At 35.0% G+C, this 20,336-nt stretch overlaps 1 protein-coding gene across 4 annotated transcripts in view; it reads right to left on the reverse strand.

The window, feature by feature from the left end:
- Positions 1–680: 680 nt before the first annotated feature.
- The window catches only part of PPP1R12A (protein phosphatase 1 regulatory subunit 12A), a 152,447-nt gene continuing 132,791 nt past the window's right edge, over positions 681–20,336 (reverse strand). For all 4 annotated transcript variants that reach the window (XM_082634439.1, XM_082634438.1, XM_082634440.1 and 1 more), the window contains 6 exons: positions 19,008–19,024; positions 17,628–17,763; positions 14,153–14,257; positions 8,837–8,884; positions 5,622–5,672; positions 681–2,869 (listed from right to left, as the gene is read on the reverse strand). In XM_082634439.1, the coding sequence (XP_082490565.1) occupies positions 2,783–2,869; positions 5,622–5,672; positions 8,837–8,884; positions 14,153–14,257; positions 17,628–17,763; positions 19,008–19,024 (444 nt within the window). In that variant the 3' untranslated portion in view covers positions 681–2,782. The remainder of the gene's footprint in view (positions 2,870–5,621; positions 5,673–8,836; positions 8,885–14,152; positions 14,258–17,627; positions 17,764–19,007; positions 19,025–20,336) is intronic.

Raw genomic sequence — 20,336 nt, forward strand, 5'->3', positions numbered from 1 at the left:
TTTGAAGTATTTGCATGTGAAACTTTTTGTATGGAGGACAAACAACAGTAATATCTATCATTCTGTGAGCATGCACAGGGAAAGTACTAGAAGTAGAAACAAGAGACACAGGCTTACTACAAGTCTTTTACCAAAGTTCCCAAACCAGAAATGCCTCTTATCTACTTACAGATGTGTAGTAGATGGGGGTTGAAACTTGGACAAATCTAGGTTGGAGAATGATCTACTATTTTACATTTCAATGGAATATTATCTTTATACGTATTCCCAAGCCTATGTTTGCAACTACAAAAAAGCATAGGTTTAATTTAGAAGCCACAAAATATTTAGGTAAATGAAATCTTTTGCTACAAAGCTACTATCTTGAAACTTACTTTTATCATTATTTTTTACCCACTTATTATCATAAAAAACTAGTTCTCAGATTCTGCACACAGACAGCTTTATGTAAAATATATAAACATTTGTCCAAATTGATACACAGATTGCATAAATATGGCAATTAAGATTGCATTTACAGATGTGCATGTACAATGTGCAAATTATCACAATATTACAATTTCAAAAATTATTCCAATTGGAATCCAAGTAAAGCAATTAGTGAAAAAATACCCATGCAGAATTTAAATATCTCAGAACAAAGTTGTAAACGTCTTCAGTAAAAGTTCACACATTTAAAATAGTTTTATTCATTTTATTTGTATATGTCAAAATACATTTTTATTTCCAAAATAGTGGGTTTTGCAACTAGTTTCATGCAGAAACAAGGTCTGCTCAATACTACCAATAAAATCAATATAGCACAGTAGCTGTTCAGTTTTAGATACAAAGAATAAATAACCTAAATACAAAACACTAAAATATTAGAAACATGTATTTAATCATTCTTCACAGGCATCCAAACTTCACAAATATAATCCTTAGCATGCCTAACTGTTGTGCAACCAGAACATGTTGCAGTCACTCAAACTGACCAATTATCTGTATATTTTACGTCCACATAAGACCATGGAAATTCTTTATATTCAGACCAACCATTCATACAGTTCAAATATAACCAAAAATAAAATTCCCACAACTATCCTTGTACCTTTAAAAATCAAGAATCCTGAGCTTGGTAGTAAGAGCATAACCTTATATCTTCATAAAACCAATCAAGAGAGAGAGGACTTAAAATCCTGCTTACCAAAACACCCTTTCCCAACCCCAAAGTAATCTAAAATAGGCAGTAGAACACAATGACCTTTTAAAATGAGGGGGGTACAAATTCACATTTAATATAGTATACAATACAATCAATAATACAATTAGCTACTATAAGCTTTACAATGTACAATTTATTCAAATGGCTGAACTGTTCAGTGGTTAAGGAGACAGTTATGTGCCAGAAAGATAGAGTATTTTTTGCATGGTTTAATGAAAATATAAAAGCTATTTGTCCAAATAAAAGCCATCTTCATATGCACTTGGTTTTGCTTTTTTTTAAAAAAAGGCCACTGAAATGTATAAAATGGTCTGAACATGATGGTGGTATCAAAGTCAATGCCTCTTCACATGGCAATAACAGTGCATTTAACACGAACTCACGTTAAGTCTGCAAATGATTTCATAGCATTACTCTGGCTAGCACAACAGTATAGACAGCACTCAGATAAATACAGGTATGTGAAGTGTGAAGCAATTACCTTATGGAACTTTAATTATGGTTGAATACTACCAAATGAAAACTGCAAATAAAAGTAAAAGCATTTTACAGTAGAAAACTTTTGTAAAGATAGGGCTCCACATAAACGTGTTATTTTAAAAGTCTTTATATCACATTGTTAGCAAATTTTGTTTTTAACACTATTATGGAGTAGCCTACTTTGCATTAACAGACACTGGAAATAAGAAAACAGTCAAGCATGCCATGTGGTGGTCTAAAAATCAAAACAATACACTTATTTATATATACAGCATCACTCAGTACCTGCTAAAATGAATGTGAAGATTAAAGAATCTAACATCTTATACTACAATAATAAAAAACAAACAAAAACAAAACAGTGACCAATGAAGGCAGAAAACAGGACTTAAAAGAATCTAATCTCAACTGACTTTAAAGCATTCATATAAGGAATAAATGCATATTGCACAAACGGTGAAAGCAAGTGTTCCACCAAGCAATTCAGTTCCAGGCGGGGGACAACACAGCATTAGCCTAATATATGACAATGATCTCAGAAGAGCAAGTGTTCCTTTCTGTAAATGAGAAAGCTGTGAGACAGGAGAAGAGTCTGCCACATGAAGAGTTAGAAGGAAAAAGTACAAACCCAAACTCAGATGTAAAGCAAAAAAAAAAAAATTAAATATCGAAAAACTGGAAACTGTGGCACATCAAAAAATGCTGAATAACTGTCTTCTGTGAGAGCTGAGTTTTTGTTGACACAAAAGTATTTATGTACAACTAAGGCTTACTGGTTAAATATCTGAGGCATATCTGGCCTTGAACACTTTCCTTATATGCTGGAGCTGTAAACAAGTTTTCTCAGTCATAAAAAAAAAATCTTCTCAGCAGCTGCATTAACATGAAACAATGGTCTTGATACAAGGAAAAAAACAAACAAACAAACAAAAACACCAGAAAATTAAACAAAACAAAACTCCTAGATAAGAGGGCATTTGGCAGGATATCCAAAAATGACAGTCTCCAAGGATTCTTCCCAGGCTTCCAGTGACTGTCAATTATGGTCCACTGGGTTACTAATATGTGCAATTCCATTACTTGCTGCTTTTTCTTTTTTTATTTGGAAAGTTTGCTTATAACTCTGATCAAGGCCCCATTTTCATCCTTTAGCCTCTGGTTGTCTGCTTTCAGGTCTGGTAACATCTATGAGAGGAAAAACAGAAGAGAAAATTTTAATTCAATAAAAAGATAAAATATGATTCTTAATAAATGTTATATTTTTACCACAAGACACATGAACAAGCTTTGTCAGTTATATATATTTCTAGTGACTAAAACATGTATCAGGGAGAAATCCCCCCTTTGTGAAGCTAATTAGTTTAATAAATGATGAAATGAAAGGTTTATTCTCCCAAAGTTATCAACTGAAATGTACTAAATCACTTGACATTATGAGTCACGAGCACACCATATTAGAGCAGCCAAGGAAAGGAAGCCTAGTTTTGTTAGGATAGGCTCTTAAAGGGAATTCCTTTAAGAGTTCCTGTCAGCCTAAATTAAGGCCTTTTGCTTTATTTATGTCAGACCTCAAACCATACTGTTATTCCACAAGAAAACCAGCCTACTTAGGGAAGTTTTGAGGGAATTAGACTTGTTCTAAATTATTAAAATTCCTTAAACGATTTACCTTGTATTAAGTTTAAGTGCCTAGTACAGTGTCTGATCCAAGATAAATGCTCAATTAAATGGTTACAAAGCAATTATTTCTATCATTAGAATAGTATAAAATAATTTATAAGCCCAAGTAGTAAGTCTGAATTTATAAAAATATCCAAGCATAGAAAAATATAACTAGTATTTGGAGTAAACAGAAAAACACACCCTTACATCCTGAAAACAAAACTATTTTTTGTTTTACAGACAGACTGAAGGAGGGGGTGGAATTATAATAAGTTAATTGGATTTTCTACTAAGAATGATTTAAATCACATGTGCTCTGTCAGATTTGCTTGGAAATGGAATAGCTTATATTTTAGACATTAAAATATACTTTCCAAGATATTTAGGTCTCTTTCCTCAGCTTTCAAAATGTACTAGGTTATCAAATTAGATACAAGTAAAACTACTTGCAAAATTACCTTAAGCAAAATCTTTATGAAGAGTTTAATATTATGTGGAACCAATCCATTCTTACCTGTGCTCAGAATGCATGGATATAAAATACAGTAATCTGAAGTTTATTAGGATAAACTAGTACCTTTATTAGGATGCCTCTGTTAATAGAAAACTAAGTGAATATTAACGAAGGTGGTTCTGACTGAAAATGAGATTGTTTTGAAAGGCAGGTACTTCATGTTTAATCTTCGGCTTCAACATATATTACTTATATGTACAATACATGTTCCATTTCCTTTCTAGTAAAGAATTTTAAACAGCCATATGTTTAAGTGCTAACAGATTCGTAGAGCCAAGATGTGCGCTAGCTTTGCGAACGTGCAGACCAGTCTTTTATCTAATGCCTCGATCGTTCCCTCAGTTTACCGCAGTTTACCAGTCACAATGCACAATCAGTAACACTTTCCAGCATGCCGAGAAGCCATGCATAATTAAACAGTTACGTGATAAGCTCCAGACACAATGGCGTTAATGTGTAAAAGTGAGCTCAAGACACGCTTACTAATACAAAAACACCTGCCTGGCTCTACTAAGAAGAAATGATGAAACTATAAGTTATAGATTCACAGACTGCAGTTGCCTACAGAACCCTGAGCGCCTGGCTACCACTCTTGTCAAGGCCCTATTCTCAGTCAGCAGTCGCTCATTTAATTCTCTCAGAGTTTGAATTTGCTTTATTTGGTGCAGATTCTGCAGGAATCAGAACATAAAGAAATAGAAGATAAAAAATAAGAAAGTGGAAAAGAGTACAATGAAAACATAAAGAATCACAGATAACAAATGTAAGAAGAAAAAAATTAAGAGTCTTAAAAGAATATTCCATGAAATTTGCAAAAGTAAACAGTATAGTTCTAAAATTCTTTATCAAACAAAATACACAGGCAAACAAAATCCAAAAACATTTTCTCCAAAGCCATTCAATAATGTTTTAATAAGAAACTAAATAATTCAATAGAAAAACATTTAAATCTTGAAATTCTAATTCTATGGGCATAATTTCCTATGCATTAGTCCATTAATTCATAATGTGATAGATATTTTATGCAAGACAATGTAATAAGAGGTAATCAATTAACTATGTCATTCTTTTTTCTCCTGAGAAGAATGTACCTTCCAATATTCAAAATGAACTTATTCTCACAGGTGATGCAGAGTTTGATAAACTGTACCTCTGACTGTCCACTACTCTAATGTCCTTTATTTTTTTTAATTTTTTAATTTTTTTTGTGGTACGCAGGCCTCTCACTGTTGTGGCCTCTCCCGTTGCAGAGCACAGGCTCCGGACTCGCAGGCTCAGTGGTCATGGCTCACGGGCCCAGCCACTCCGCGGCATGTGGGATCTTCCCGGACCGGAGCATGAACCCGTGTCCCCTGCATCGGCAGGCAGACTCTCAACCACTGCGCCACCAGGGAAGCCCCTAATGTCCTTTATTTTCAAAAGAGATTATTTTTATAGTGATCCCTCCTCACCAGTTATTCTCCAAGGAAAAGAGTATTTGAACTCCAACAAATAAATGATAAATCCCAAATCTTACAGTCATTATTGTCCAATTTATTCTATACCTGAACATCAAAAGTGCTATAAAAACTGATTAACAAAAAGATTTGAGTTTTAAACACTTTTCTAGCTCACCTAAAACCTGGATTCAGGAAGAAAGAGAAGCACAAGATATAGATAACTCATAAACTGTATAAGCAGCTTTAACAACAATTAATGTAAACACAGTATCTGTAATGGTACTGTAAATTTTGAGTTTATACTGCAGCATGATTTACTTACTTTGAGCTCTTCTTCCATTTCAGATATTCTTCTTTCTAGAGCTCTTCGTTCCTAGATGAATTTAAGGTACTAATGTTAATGATATAATTATTATATTCTTAAATTTTCTTCTAAATTGTGAAATCGTGACACTTTAGAATAAAAAATTAAATCAGGAGCAGTGTAGAAAAAGATGCGATGCCAGTGATGTGTAAAGAGCTTTCCAAAATTTGAGAGAAATAAATATGAAGGTCATTATTTTGTTACTTCCTGTAAGCTCTTTCTTTAAAGCTTTGACTTTCTGGTAAGATGCTACATAACACGTTCAAACTGTTTTTAGTTCACATAAAACTTAGGGATAGAGTAAACCAATACTCAAGACTGAGGATTGAATAGAAAAGAAAAAAAAAAAAACTCACACAAAGATGCAATTACTCTATAGTGATAAAAAGCAGAAAAGCAAGAAGCAAACGTGCCTAAAATATGTGTACTTCAAAATTTCAAAAGGATCTAAGAGATGTTCATCTCCTCCACCCACAATGTTAACTAGTCATTATTTGTCCAGTTGACTTCATAGCTTTGTATTTAGTTTGATACCCTACGTAGCATTAATGCAGTGAATCTAATGAAGAAGCAACTGTAGCATTTATTTTAAACTACCTTGTTTCAAAGAGTGATAGGCAAAGGCAACATACAGTATATTACTGCAGTGTACAGTTTTATTCTCCCTTAAATAATAAGCATTCTAGGGTGTTATGCAAAAAGCAAGCAGCAGTAATTAATGTGCTTAAAACTTTGGTTAGGTCATACCGCCCAGAAGATACTGACTCTTGCCGGTCACCTTTCAGATACAAACCATTTAAATTTAGTTTAATCATACTGAAACTATTTCTAAGACATTCTTTCCCAGATTAATAATTAATGTTGATATTTAGTAAAGCAGTACATTTACTGTAAATGTTAACGTTTTTAGAGTATGTGATTTTAAAAAATAGATGAAATCCTACCCATAGTCTTTTAAGTACTGTGTTATTCTACTATTAGCATGTTTAAACATTATTACACATTCAAAAATGTTACTTTTGATAAATAGAACTTTCTCCTATTTAACCATACATCCATGACACATTCATAAAAACCACTGCACTTCTCAAAATACTAGGACATATAATATCATATTTGATCCTCATAACTTTGTGAAATATCAGCAACAGCATTATTTCCTCCAACTGACAGGTAACAACCCCATCATTCTCAATTTTATTATGTGCCTTCAAGATTTTAACTATGTAGTGGCAAAGCAAGACAAGAACACTATACTGAACTGCCTCACTGCCAAATTGACAACTGTAAAGTTGCAGGAAATTTCTTATATTTAACAAATAAACTTATTATCATTTAAAAATATAGTTAAGAGAAAAAAATGCATATAAAGTGCTTAACTCAGTGCCTGCCTGGTATGTAAAAGAGTGCTAAATAAAAGTTAGCAGTTATTATTAATACTATGATTACCAATGTCTGTTAAACTGAAAGTAGATTAGCTACTTCATAATTTATCTGCATTTGACAGGCAGAAAGAGGAGGTCAGGTGAGAATGTCAGAATGTGAACATGTATATATTGTAGGTGTATAAGCCTAGATGGAAAAAAAAAGATAGACATTAAACCGTCACTTATCTCTACATGATAGGGAGATTTTATTTTCATCTTTTGTTAAAATTTTTGTAATAAATACATTACTTTCACAAAAATAAAATATTCTTAAAAATGTGACTATCTCAAAAATAAATAATATTTTGATTAAGTATATGGTTATCTATGTCTTTCATCTCAACTATTAGTATGGATAAAAGAGAACTGAAAACATTTCTTTACTGTTTCGCATATCTTGGATATAAAATTCAGTAAGTTATATTGTGATATAATAATCAACATTAAATTTAATAAAATAAGTGATTCCAAATTTTTAGCAATTATAAGTTAGATCAATAGTTTAAATGGCCCAGAACGATGATTTTTAAAACCTCATGAAATCATAGTTATTATACGTTACAATTTAGTAAATGACACAGACGTTAACTATTATGTTTATATATTCGGTATTTTTATCATTTCTCTCCTTTTTTGGGGTCAACAATGTAAATTTTTTTTTTTTTTTTTTGGTATGCGGGCCTCTCACTGTTGTGGCCTCTCCCGTTGCGGAGCACAGGTTCTGGACGCACAGGCTCAGTGGCCATGGCTCACGGGCCTAGCCACTCTGCGGTATGTGGGATCCTTCCGGACCGGGGCACGAACCCGTGTCCCCTGCATCGGCAGGCGGACTCTCAACCACTGCACCACCAGGGAAGCCCAACAACGTAAATTTTTAAAATGGAATGGAAGAAAATATTCTCATATCAAGTGCTCTTGACTATTCTTTGATCTAGAGATCAGAGCTCCACAGTATGTAATTGCTTCTCTGGCTGAAACCTTGAAAATCTAGCCACTGCTCAGCTGTACTACAGGTACTCTTTGAGTTAATTTTTCCATAAACTTCTGATCATTTATAGATCTTCAACTGCTCAGACTAACTTGTGGAGTTTTTCTTATGCCCACTGCCAAATTCCTGGGCAATAATAATAATAAAAGGAGAAAAATACAAGTGAATATATCATGGCCAGATAAAAAATTGTAAAAGACATAAAATGGTAAAAGGATTTTCTTGTAATCTTTTTTTTGTTTGTTTTAGAAGAGCCTACTTAAGTTAAATATTTAAACTCAAAATTAAATAATACTGTTAAATTAACTTTAAAAAGAATCTGAAAATTAGGTCCCCAGATCTTTAAAAACTTTAAGAATGGAAGTATTTTAATTTTGTAAAGAATTAAACTAAATGTATATATGATTAAAGTGTTTTAAGTATATCACCACAGAAAATCAAGGAGAGATAAATGGCATTTAAAAAGTATCAGATTCACTATCACAATGTGTACATTTAAGAATTAAGGCAAGATGTTTTTTTGTACATTAAAAGAATAACATGGTAAATTAAAATTAAGAAGGTAATTTCACCCCATAAGACTCTATAAAGAAGATAAGCAAGAAAACATTCATAATCAAATTACTGAGTATTAATTTAAACTAATGAAAACTACCATCCATAAAAACAAAACTAAAGAAAACCAAAACAACCTACCATTGCTTATATAAAAAACAAAGGGGGAAATTGATTACTTATTCAGTAAGATGGATACTTACCCTTTTTTCCATTTCCAATAGTGACCTATCAGCAAATCTTTCTTGTCTCTGCAAGGAAGTAAGAAATATAAAAGAGATGTAACTGCAATAAAGATGGGGAAAGGGAGAGGACCACAGTAACTCTCCTCTACTGGTATTCAAAGAAATCACACTATTCAGGAGTAATACCCAGGTGTAAGCAAAGAAGAGAGAAAACAGGATTTCTACTGAAATAATAAAGAGTTAGAGGAATGCTTAGGAATACAATGGTCTCCATAGTTCTCATCGTTTATGTATCGTTTCTCCTCGGGTCTTTACAGTTGAGCTGAGAGTAAGGATGGGTGAGTACTATGGAACAAAGCCAAAAATATCCCAGTTTTCCCTCCGATGTTCAAGCTCTCTTTTCCTACACCAGGAAGAGTGGCTAACCTTAGTGCTCAGATTCCATGACCTTGACTGAAATGTACTTTGGACCAGGTTGTGTGACCGTATCCATGCAGTCAGACCAGTAAACTGGCCTTTTGGTCCTCTCTCACAGCTACCTTAGTCTTGCTCACTCCTTCTTCTCTAGAGTTTTTTTTTCCCAATCATCCATGTTCCAAAACTGGTAAGAGGGTTCATATCCACTGTCACTTATGAGAAATCCTAACCATATAGCTTTTCTTCTGGTAAGCTCAGGTCTCATTTTTTTCTGCTTCTTGTACTATGCAATCAACTAAAGTTGATAAATACTGAGATCTGGGGGATGAAAAGGACCCTTGGGGTTTTAAGCCACATGCTGCACTCAATACCAGAGAGCTGTGCATATGGGTATTGAGCACAGGACCAGTTAAAAAACAAGTGCTTAGTTCTCATTTACTTTGACCTCTGTTTATACATCTCCCTTGGGAATTCCTGGTCTATTTGCTGAAAATGAATTCATCAAAGGGCTCATTCCCCAGAAGCCAATCTGCTGAATAACCAATTTAAAAAATTTACCAAACATGGTTTTTGACTACTTAATAAGAATGCTCTGCTATGATCATTAACCACAAAATATACTTTAAAAAACTCTCTCTACATACATATATATGGTTCATCACTGATTAAGCACAACTTCACTGTTTACTTTGGTGATTTAAAAAACATTTCTTGGGACTTCCCTGGTGGCGCAGTGGTTAAGAATCTGCCTGCCAATGCAGGGGACACGGGTTCAAGCCCTGGTCCGGGAAGGTACCACATGCCATGCAGCAACTAAGCCTGAGCGCCACAACTACTGAGCCCACATGCCACAACTACTGAAGTGCTCATGCCTAGAGCCCGTGCTCCACAACAAGAGAAGCCACCGTAATGAGAAGCCTGCGCACTGCAATGAAGAGTAGCCCCCGCTTGCCACAACTAGAGAAAGCCGGCACGCAGGAACAAAGACCCAAAGCAGCCATAAATAAGTAAGTAAGTAAATATATAAATAAATAAAATAAAATAAAATAAAATAAAAACCATTTCTTTAGGGGACTTCCCTGGTGGCGCAGAGGTTAAGAATCCACCTGCCAACGCAGGGGACATTGGTTTGATCCCTGGTCTGGGAAGATCCCACATGCCGCGGAGGAACTAAGCCTGTGTGCCACAACTACTGAAGCCCGTGCACCTAGAGCCCATGCTCTGCAACAAGAGAAGCCACCGCAATGAGAAACCCGTGCACCACAACAAAGAGTAGCCTCCGCAAGTAGAGAAAGCCCATGTGCAGCAACGAAGACTCAACTCAGCCAAAAATAAATAAATAAATAAATAAAATAAATTAACAAAACAAACCAAACCAAACATTTCTTTATATAGTTTTCTCTTCTGTCAACCCTTTCAACATTCATATTTTTGTATCATCAGGGCTTGTAAACCAAGATACTTTTTGACCCCTTTTTGCACAATTTCTCTTTTAACGTTATAGTATATAAATAAAGATCTAAATCATGGCCATCTAACTTGTTTAATTTAATTTAATTTTTTTTTTTGCCCACACTGCACAGGTTGCAGGATCTTAGTTCCCCATCCAGGAATTGAACCCATGGCCTCAGCAATGAAAGCACGGAGCCCTAACCACTGGACTGCCAGGGAATTCCTAATCTGTTGTTTTAAATGATTTTATTTTTTGTGCTTACTCTTTCTGGAAAAATAGAAGTTAATGTATTCCCATTGCTTACTGTTAGAAATCAAATTCAGAATTTCAAATAAGATGAGACTTTCAGGGATTTCCCTGGTGGCACAGTGGTTAAGAATCCACCTGCAAGGCAGGGGACACAGGTTTGAGCCCTGATCTGGGAAGATCCCACATGCTGCGGAGCAACTAAGCCTATGTGCCACAACTACTGAGACCGCACGCCACAGCTACTGAAGCCCACAACCTAGAGCCCGCGCTCTGCAACAAGAGAAGCCACCGCGATGAGAAGCCCGCACACCGCAATGAAGAGTAGCCCCCGTTCACTGCAACTAGAGAAAGCCTGTGAGCAGCAACGAAGACCCAACACAGCCAAAAATAAATAAATAAATATTTAAAAAGATGAGACTTTCAGCTAATCCTGATATACTTTTGATGTTTTTATTTTATTTTTAATTAATTAATTAATTTTATTTACTGTTTTTATTTTGGCTGCGTTGGGTCTTCAGTGCTGCTCGCGGGCTTTCTCTAGTTGAGGTGAGCGAGGGCTACTCTTCGTTGGGTTGCGCGGGCTTCTCATCGCGGTGGCTTCTCTTGTTGCGGAGCACGGGCTCTAGGTGGGCATGCGGGCTCAGTAGTTGTGGCTCACGGGCTTAGTTGTTCTGCAGCATGTGGGATCTTCCCAGACCAGGGCTCAAACCCGTGTCCCCTGCATTGGCAGGTGGATTCTTAACCACTGCGCCACCAAGGAAGCCCAACTTTAGTTAATATTTTTGGTAAATATTCTAGTTAAAGCTGTTAAAATAACAATTGGTAAACCTGGTGAATTCACATTTGACAAAATAATTATTCATCAACTGGTTTCTGGTAAATTAACCTATTTCCCTCCCTTGAAGACTGTACAGGGAGTAGGGTGGCTGGGTTAAGGCAGGATTCAAGGATTCTAGAGTCCTTGGCTAAATACTATCACATAGACCTGAACTTCAACTTTAATTCTTTTGGCTGCGCTGCGGCTTTTGCACCATCTTAGTTCCCCAACCAGGGATTGAATCCGGGCCCACGGCAGTGAAAGCACGGAGGCCTAACCACTGGACCACCAGGGAATTCCCAAGATTAATTCCTAACAGGATGATGGTTCCCTTGGAAAAATCCCACGTGACTATCAAAACTGCCACTACTATGTATATTCATGAACAGTTATAAAAGAAATGTTAAAAAAAAAACAAACATCAGGTGGAAAGATTCACAGTAGACTTAAATGCTCAGGATAAGTAACTCTAAAATTGAACAAAAAGTTTAATGTCCTATCAGTTTTACCTTTACATATATCCCTAAATTTTTGAAATGACATTTACATAGTGTAAGATACTAACTTTGAATATTTACTCATTATCTCATACTCTAATTACCCCTCCTATTATTAATTCAGTATACTGGGCATGATACTTAGAATGCCTGCTAAGACAGAAGCTGTCATACTCTTTAATGCGGTGACTTTATTTCTCTGGCCACAGGCAATGGGATCAGAAATTGGTACCTGACCCAAAGGAAGCTTGCAAGAGTTGTCCAGTGTCCTATGAAATGGTCACTAATAGGTCTATGGGCACTAACAGGACTGCTTCACGTTGATGATAACTGGCTAATTCTATCAGTTCCCCTGTCTTCTAGAGTTTGAATGAGAAACATATAGGAAAAATTAGATGACAAGAGAGTAGGCAGAAAAGCAGAGAAACATAGAGATGGCAGTAAGCAGTGGAAACACAGATTAGCTGAATCACCATACGACAGAATACTACAGTAGGGAGCAGTGGACATTTTTATTTAGAAAATATTATGACCAAATCTCTAGAGCTGAAACTATTTTCAGGGAACTAGTTATGATATTTCGCAGTGGCTCACTAAGCTACTAATGCAACCTGAAGAATGATGACGTTCCAGTTTACCATGAAGCCTAAGTGTAAGACGGCAAGTTTAAACTTGTGTGACAGCCCAAGTTTTTATGACACCTCACTATGAAACGTGTTCTTGTTCTGCTGTACTTCACTGTGTATCTTCATAGTAAACCCTCATTACCTGATGGAATCTGAGTCTTCATAACCTCACAAGGTTAGCGTGATGCCTGCAAATTTAGCACAGTCTCCACTGTACATAAACAATTGCTTCACAATGTAATAGTGGTTAACAACAAAAAAGGACCTGGTAATAAGTGTAAGTTCAACATAGAGAAGTAATTTTAAAAATTATGAGAAAGATGAGTATAAAAGAATGGTCACAGAAAGTATGCAGTCTCATTTATAGAACTGAGGATGCCATTTTAGATCAGTGTTTTCAAACTGGATTCTAAAAGTTTAGTGCAGAAATGTGTTTATGCTAGAAAGTCTTATGTTAAAATTAAACAAGTTTGTTTCCTTAAAAATTACAGGACTCGTTAGAGCCTTTAACATATAAATAAACCCTGTAAAATCTCCAAGATATAGAATATATAGTATTTCTCAGTTTCTTGGATCACAAAGCTCTTTCCTCTTCTTTTTTTTTTTTGTTTTGAAGAGGGGCAAGAGAAGGAAGAGGGAATGTGCCAGAACTATCTCCCAGAGCTAGTGTTTTATGAAAAAAGAGCTTGGGAGACAATTCTTAGATCATACACATCCTAGATCATATGTACAAGGCTGTGAGTTCTGCTTGGCTATCCTAGTTTTCTTGTCTAAAATGATCTCTGCTAGGTTGTTGCACAGAAGGAAGGTAAAAGGAGTTATGACTAAAATTATCTTCTTCCAGAATTATTATGTCAAATCAGGCTTTTTTGGATTAAACAGGAAACATTCATAATGAATAAAGATTATTATACAAAATTTTATGGCTTTAAGAAGATTCTGTATAGATGCTTTGCCTTGCTACATTTGGTATGCTGGAAATAAGCTGGAAATAAGCATTTAAAATCCTTCATGTACCACAACATAGGTATTAAAAGGCTTAAAAATACTTTGACTTTCTACAGTAAGGCTATATATGTCCATATTTTAAATTTACTTTAGAAGAAAATAAATTATCGGTAAACTGTATTATCTTGATTCTGTCCTACTAATAAATAAGCTATTATCAATAACCAAACTTATATCTAGAACACAAGAGAACATTTCAATGCAATTTTTAGATAGAACAAATCACAACCATTACCTTTAGAGTAACAAAGAGAAAAAGGTACAAACCTGGGTGGCCTTTTCCAATTGTAATTTAAGATCTGTCAGTTCCATATTTGTATCATGTAGCTGTGCTTTCAGCTTTTCATTTTCAGCTAGAATTTGTTCATAAAGCTATATAAATTAGGGGAGAAGAACAAATTACTTTTCTGCTTTTTTACTATTTTAAGAAGATTTCCCATTGATTATATTATTAAAACAGAAAGATTAATGTAACATATGAACTATTAAAGAAAGTATTAAAAATATTTTAATGCTTTGTGGTCTCAAGGCAGAAATTTTTGGTTATTCAGGTGTATTTGTCCCACATAAACTCTTTAAAAACTAGTTCTGGTATTTAAAATTTATTACTTCACTGAAAATCCTGACTTTTCAGTTTGATTTTAAAAATTCAGTTATCTGATAAAGAGGGACCACACAGCTGCACAGTGACCTCAGCTGGAGTTCAGGAGCATTATGATTTTTATTTGGGGTCTGTGAGCTTTTCTGCCTATCATTCACTCTTTAATTCCTGATACTGAGATGGGAGTATCAGTTGCATTTATCATTATACTTGTATTATTTTTACTAAAGGTAAAAGGAAAGTGAAATATTTCTTGAACACTTTCATAGCCCTTGAATCTACTACTTCTTTTTTCCTCATCTCTACTACTACAACCATAGATGTCTACAGTCATCTCTTACCTAGACATTTCTATTATTAGAATTGTTCTCCTGACCTCTCTTTAATCTGTTTTATACAAAGCAGCAAGAGTTAAATTCTCAAAATGACAATCTAATAATTTTCATAGGCCAACCAATCCATTAACCTCGATACATTAAAAACCCTTGGATGGCTTCCCAATGTTCTCAGTATAAGGAAATCCTTATAACAGCCTGTAAGGCACTGATGGTTTGGTCCCAGCCTACACATCTGTAGGTGCAAACTCACGCCGCCATCCCCTTCGCCCTACTAGCCATACTGAACATTTAATTGCTTCAGTACATCGTGTACCTCCCACCACCAGGCTGGCTTGTGTGCTTACCCTTCTCTCCATCTGGAACACTTGTTTCTCCCATGTTTGCCAGTTAACTCCTAATCGTCCTTCTGTTCTTGGCTGAAGTGTTACTTCCTTAGGAAATCTATCCTTAGGTCCTGTCACTTTCTTTTGTTAGACACTTTTATAAAACTGTTTCTTTATTTCAGGATAATGGTTTCAATTTAAAAATTATCCATTGATTTGTATCACTGTATGATAAGGTCTGTCTGGAAGATGCTCATAAGAGCAGGGACAGGATCTCCATCTCCACTGCCCATGAGCAGAACTTCACTACTAATTTAAGCACAATTCAGTGTTCAGTTCTTTACTGAACGAATGAATCTTATTCCTAACATAAACTGACCCCCTACCTTCCTTTTCTTGTTGATTTGGCTTGTAAGAAAGTGGGTGATTCAAATAGCCGCCAAATACCTGGGGACATGTACAAATACCACACAACCTTTTCCTCCACAACAAACTTCATTAGGTTTATTCAAAGCTTACAATATGAAGAATCATGATCTTCAGAATTCTAGATTATTTTGTTGCCAGGGCTCATTTCTTAATTAGTTCCGTCCTTAACCCTTAACAGCACTTGAACTATCTCACAAGTTTTTTGGTTACCTAGGAAATACTATACTCCTGGGAAAAGCTATATTCTTTGTTTGGCTGCTTCCTATTAACAAATAAAAGATTTCACACGCACACCCCTACCCCAAATCTACTCAGTGCCCCCTTTCAGCTACCACAGTATTACAGTACTGGCCTGAGAGACTTAAATGTGCAGGAAGTCCTGGGTACTTTCCCTTTTCCTTCAAATAAACAAATAGTTTTTTTGTTTGTTTGTTTTTTTTACATCTGATGTGTTAGTTTCTGCTTCATAACAAAGTGAATCAGTTATACATATGTTCCCATATCTCTTCTCTCTTGCGTCTCCCTCCCTCCCACCCTCCCTATCCCACCCCTCTAGGTGGTCACAAAGCACTGAGCTGATCTCCCTGTGCTATGCAGCTGCTTCCCACTAGCTATCTACTTTATATTTGGTAGTGTATATATGTCCATGCCACTCTCTCACTTTGTCACAGCTTACCCTTCCCCCTCCCCATATCTTCAAGTCCATTCTCTAGTAGGTCTGTGTCTTTATTCCCGTCTTACCCCTAGGTTCTTCATGACCTTTTTTTTTCTTTCTTAGATTCCATATATATGTGTTAGCATACGGTATTTGTTTTTCTCTTTCTGACTTACTTCACTCTGTATGACAGACTCTAGGTCCATCCACCTCACTACAAATAACTCAATTTCGTTTCTTTTTTTTTTTGCGGTATGTGGGCCTCTCACTGTTGTGGCCTCTCCCGTTGCAGAGCACAGGCTCCAGAGGCGCAGGCTCAATGTCAATGGCTCACGGGCCCAGCCGCTCCGCGGCATGTGGGATCTTCCCGGACCGGGGCACGAACCCGTGTCCCCTGCATCGGCAGGCAGACTCTCAACCACTGCGCCACCAGGGAAGCCCCAATTTCGTTTCTTTTTATGGCTGAGTAATATTCCATTGTATATATGTGCCACATCTTCTTTATCCATTCATCTGTTGATGGACACTTAGGTTGCTTCCATCTCCTGGCTATTGTAAATAGAGCTGCAATGAACATTATGGTACATGACTCTTTTTGAATTATGGTTTTCTCAGGATATATGCCCAGTAGTGGGAGTGCTGGGTCATATGGTAGTTCTATTTGTAGTTTCTTAAGGAACCTCCATACCGTTCTCCATAGTGGCTGTACCAATTTACATTCCCACCAGCAGTGCAAGAGGGTTCTCTTTTCTCCACACCCTCTCCAGCATTTATTCTTTCTAGAGTTTTTGATGATGGCCATTCTGACTGGTGTGAGATGATATCTCACGGTAGTTTTGATTTGCATTTCTCTAATGATTAATGATGTTGAGCATCCTTTCATGTGCTTGTTGGCAATCTGTATATCTTCTTTGGAGAAATGTCTATTTAGGTCTTCTGCCCATTTTTGGATTGGGTTGTTTGTTTTTTTGTTATTGAGCTGCATGAGCTGCTTGTAAATTTTGGAGATTAATCCTTTGTCAGTTGCTTCATTTGCAAATATTTTCTCCCATTCTGAGGGTTGTCTTTTGGTCTTGTTTATGGTTTCCTTTGTTGTACAAAAGCTTTTAAGTTTCATTAGGTCCCATTTGTTTATTTTTGTTTTTATTTCCATTTCTCTAGGAGGTGGGTCAAAAAGCATCTTGCTGTGATTTATGTCATAGAGTGTTCTGCCTATGTTTTCCTCTAAACAAATAGCTTTTTATATTCTACTTACCATTAATTGCCCAAAACTGAAACTTTAAGTAAGTTATTTCAATAAACTGATTTAATTATGAGCTTCCAGGAGTAATATCCAAACATAAAAATCTCAACAAAAAGATTATTTTTAATTAAATATAAATAAATAACCCAGTACCTTTTTAAAGTCAGTTGAATCATCCTTTTCTAGCCTGCTACTGTAAGGTTTTCTTTCTTCTGAATAACTGTATGATCCAGAGCGACCCAGCAAGGAATCATACCGATCACTAGCTGATGTAGAACTGATTTCGTATCTTCAAAAGATGAGTTTGAGTCAAAATCTTTATTATAGGCTTTCACAACTTACATTAACATGCATCCTAGTATATTTAACTAGATATTCCAAAATGGTAGGTAATATTCTCCTTCATCGGTTATCTAATTAACTTTCATAATATATAATAAATAAATGGGAAGTTATTTTTAACACTAATTTCCCTTGAGAAGGGGAGTTCAAAATCTCTATATTTGAAAGTCGAAACTGGTTTTACATCATGATAAATTATTTCAACAATTTTAAACTGTATATTTTTTCCCCCACATTTTAACATCTCTAAAATCAGAACAAGGCTTACAAGTGATGGGTATTATAGTTTAACTGGTAGCACTTTTCCTTTTTTTAAGTGGCATACAATTGTATTTTAAAATTAGTAACATTTTAGATGATGAACTAACTAGAGTCTATCTGAAGTGACAGATAGTACTATGCCATTTTATATAAGGGACTTGAGCATCTGTGAATTTTGGTATCCGCTGCGGAAGCCAGGGCGGGGGAGGGCGGATCCTGGAACCAATCCCTCAGGGATACTGAGGACAACAGAACAGTTTGTCCTAAACAAGAAGAACATATCTCATTTGAAAATGAGGATCCTCTTATTATCTAGTTCTGAATTTGCGTTACTTTTTCTGATAAATGCTACTGCCTCTACACTTCAATTCAACAGAATCATCAGTATATAAAAATTTGTTCTTAGTTTTATAAAGCTTTGGTTAACAATTATGGGCAAGAGGAACAAAAATTAGATTCAAGGATATTGTGGAGGTTCTCTGAAAAGATGAACAATTTGAGCTAGAAGACACTTTTAAAAAGTGTCTTCATTGGTTTTCTTTTATCTGAAGCAGGGATAAGAGAGAAGATTCTGAATACCTAGTGAAATAAATTTCTGGTGGGTTTCATCAGTCTCTGATGTGAATAATGAGATGGTCAGTGTTGAAGTAAAACTTAGGATGGTTAGGAAAACTAAGAAAAGTTATCACTGTTGCAAAGATCTGAGAAAAAATCTTTCTTAGTGACTTACTGTAACTATCTAACTAGAAGTAAAGCCATTGATGAAGAAAGCTATTAACACTTATCAGGTCATCTAAATATCTATAGATTTTTTATTATTAAAATAATTCTACCAACTTAAAAAATTTATAAATTTCTAGCAACATATTTTTAGAAAGGATAAAAATGAGAAAAAGGTCAGTAAAAGAAAAAAAAAAAAGTAAAACATACCTAGAAATGGAATCCGTCTATAAAGAGAGAAAAACATAAGCATAACTAAATTTTTATGCTTTCATTAAAGTAACTTATTGATTAATCAAGAAAATTTAACACCAATACTGTTTTCACACTATTAAACTAACACCTATTTATTATATACACTTTAATGTGGTTGTTCTTACAAAGAAATTCTAGAACAGTCACTGTATATTTCTACTTGTCTAATACTATACGATTACATTTGCCAATTTATAGTCATATTTTGTGAATTTCTACAAAATGGCGCCATACATTATTTTTTTAATTAGAAGGGAAAAAAAGAGAGACTAAGACATATCCATTACTTACAACCCGCTTAGCAGGAAAAAGTAACATTTATATTAAGAAATGCAAGTTTATTATGGGACATCTCAAAGCAATTATCTTTCCCATTTTTCTGTTTTTGAGGCCATCAGAGGCAAACAAATGAATGCCTAAAGCATTTTATGTATGACAGTATATACATATTTTGCTTAAAACTTATTTTCTGGAAATCCAGCTACATGTTCCTTCAACGTTTAGCAATTAGGGGACAGGAAACTATAATTAATTTTCTTAAGCAAGTGGTATGCTATACTGAAGTTCCAAAACTCTTCTTATCTAAATGGTGAAATGATTAATAGGATAAAATAGTCTTATTGAAGTCAAAGAATTTTTGGGGGGTGGTCATCTTTAGCTCTTTCTCTTTCTATTGAAACACTCACTTAATCTATAATTTTCTATAAAGTAACTATTCAGAAATGGTTTGTTAAATTTCTGAATTTAGATATTTATACTTACCCTTGAATGCACTGTGATATTACTGGGTTCCTTTGGGACTGTCTGAAGTCTCATTCAGACTAAAAATGTCTTCCTAAGTCTATTTAAGTTTCCTTTGCAAAACCAATTTCTTACCTGCTTCCTATTTTTTTGATGTAATGCTTTATTCATTGATTTATTTTTTAATTTTATAATAATGAACAATTTTGAAGTTAAATTTCAATTTTCATGATATTCAAACTCATAAGCTGCTAAAAGAGTAGATTTTGAAAGTTCTTATCACAAGAAAAAAAATTTGTACTTATGCGTGGTGATGATGTTAACTAGACTTATTGTGCTAATCATTTCACAATACACAAATATTAACAACTTTATACATGTGCAACTAATATAATGTTATATGTCAATTATATCTCAATTTAAAAAAAGAGCAGAAACAAACAAAAGATATTATTTATCCAAATTCAGGAAACTAGCCACACATGAAATAAAATGTATACATATCAAATGAAAACATCACATCTCACCTCACAGTCTGCACTC

This window comes from Mesoplodon mirus (assembly GCF_964341445.2).
Source record: "Mesoplodon mirus genome assembly, chromosome: 11".
In the NCBI taxonomy this organism is placed as follows: Eukaryota; Metazoa; Chordata; class Mammalia; order Artiodactyla; family Ziphiidae; genus Mesoplodon; species Mesoplodon mirus.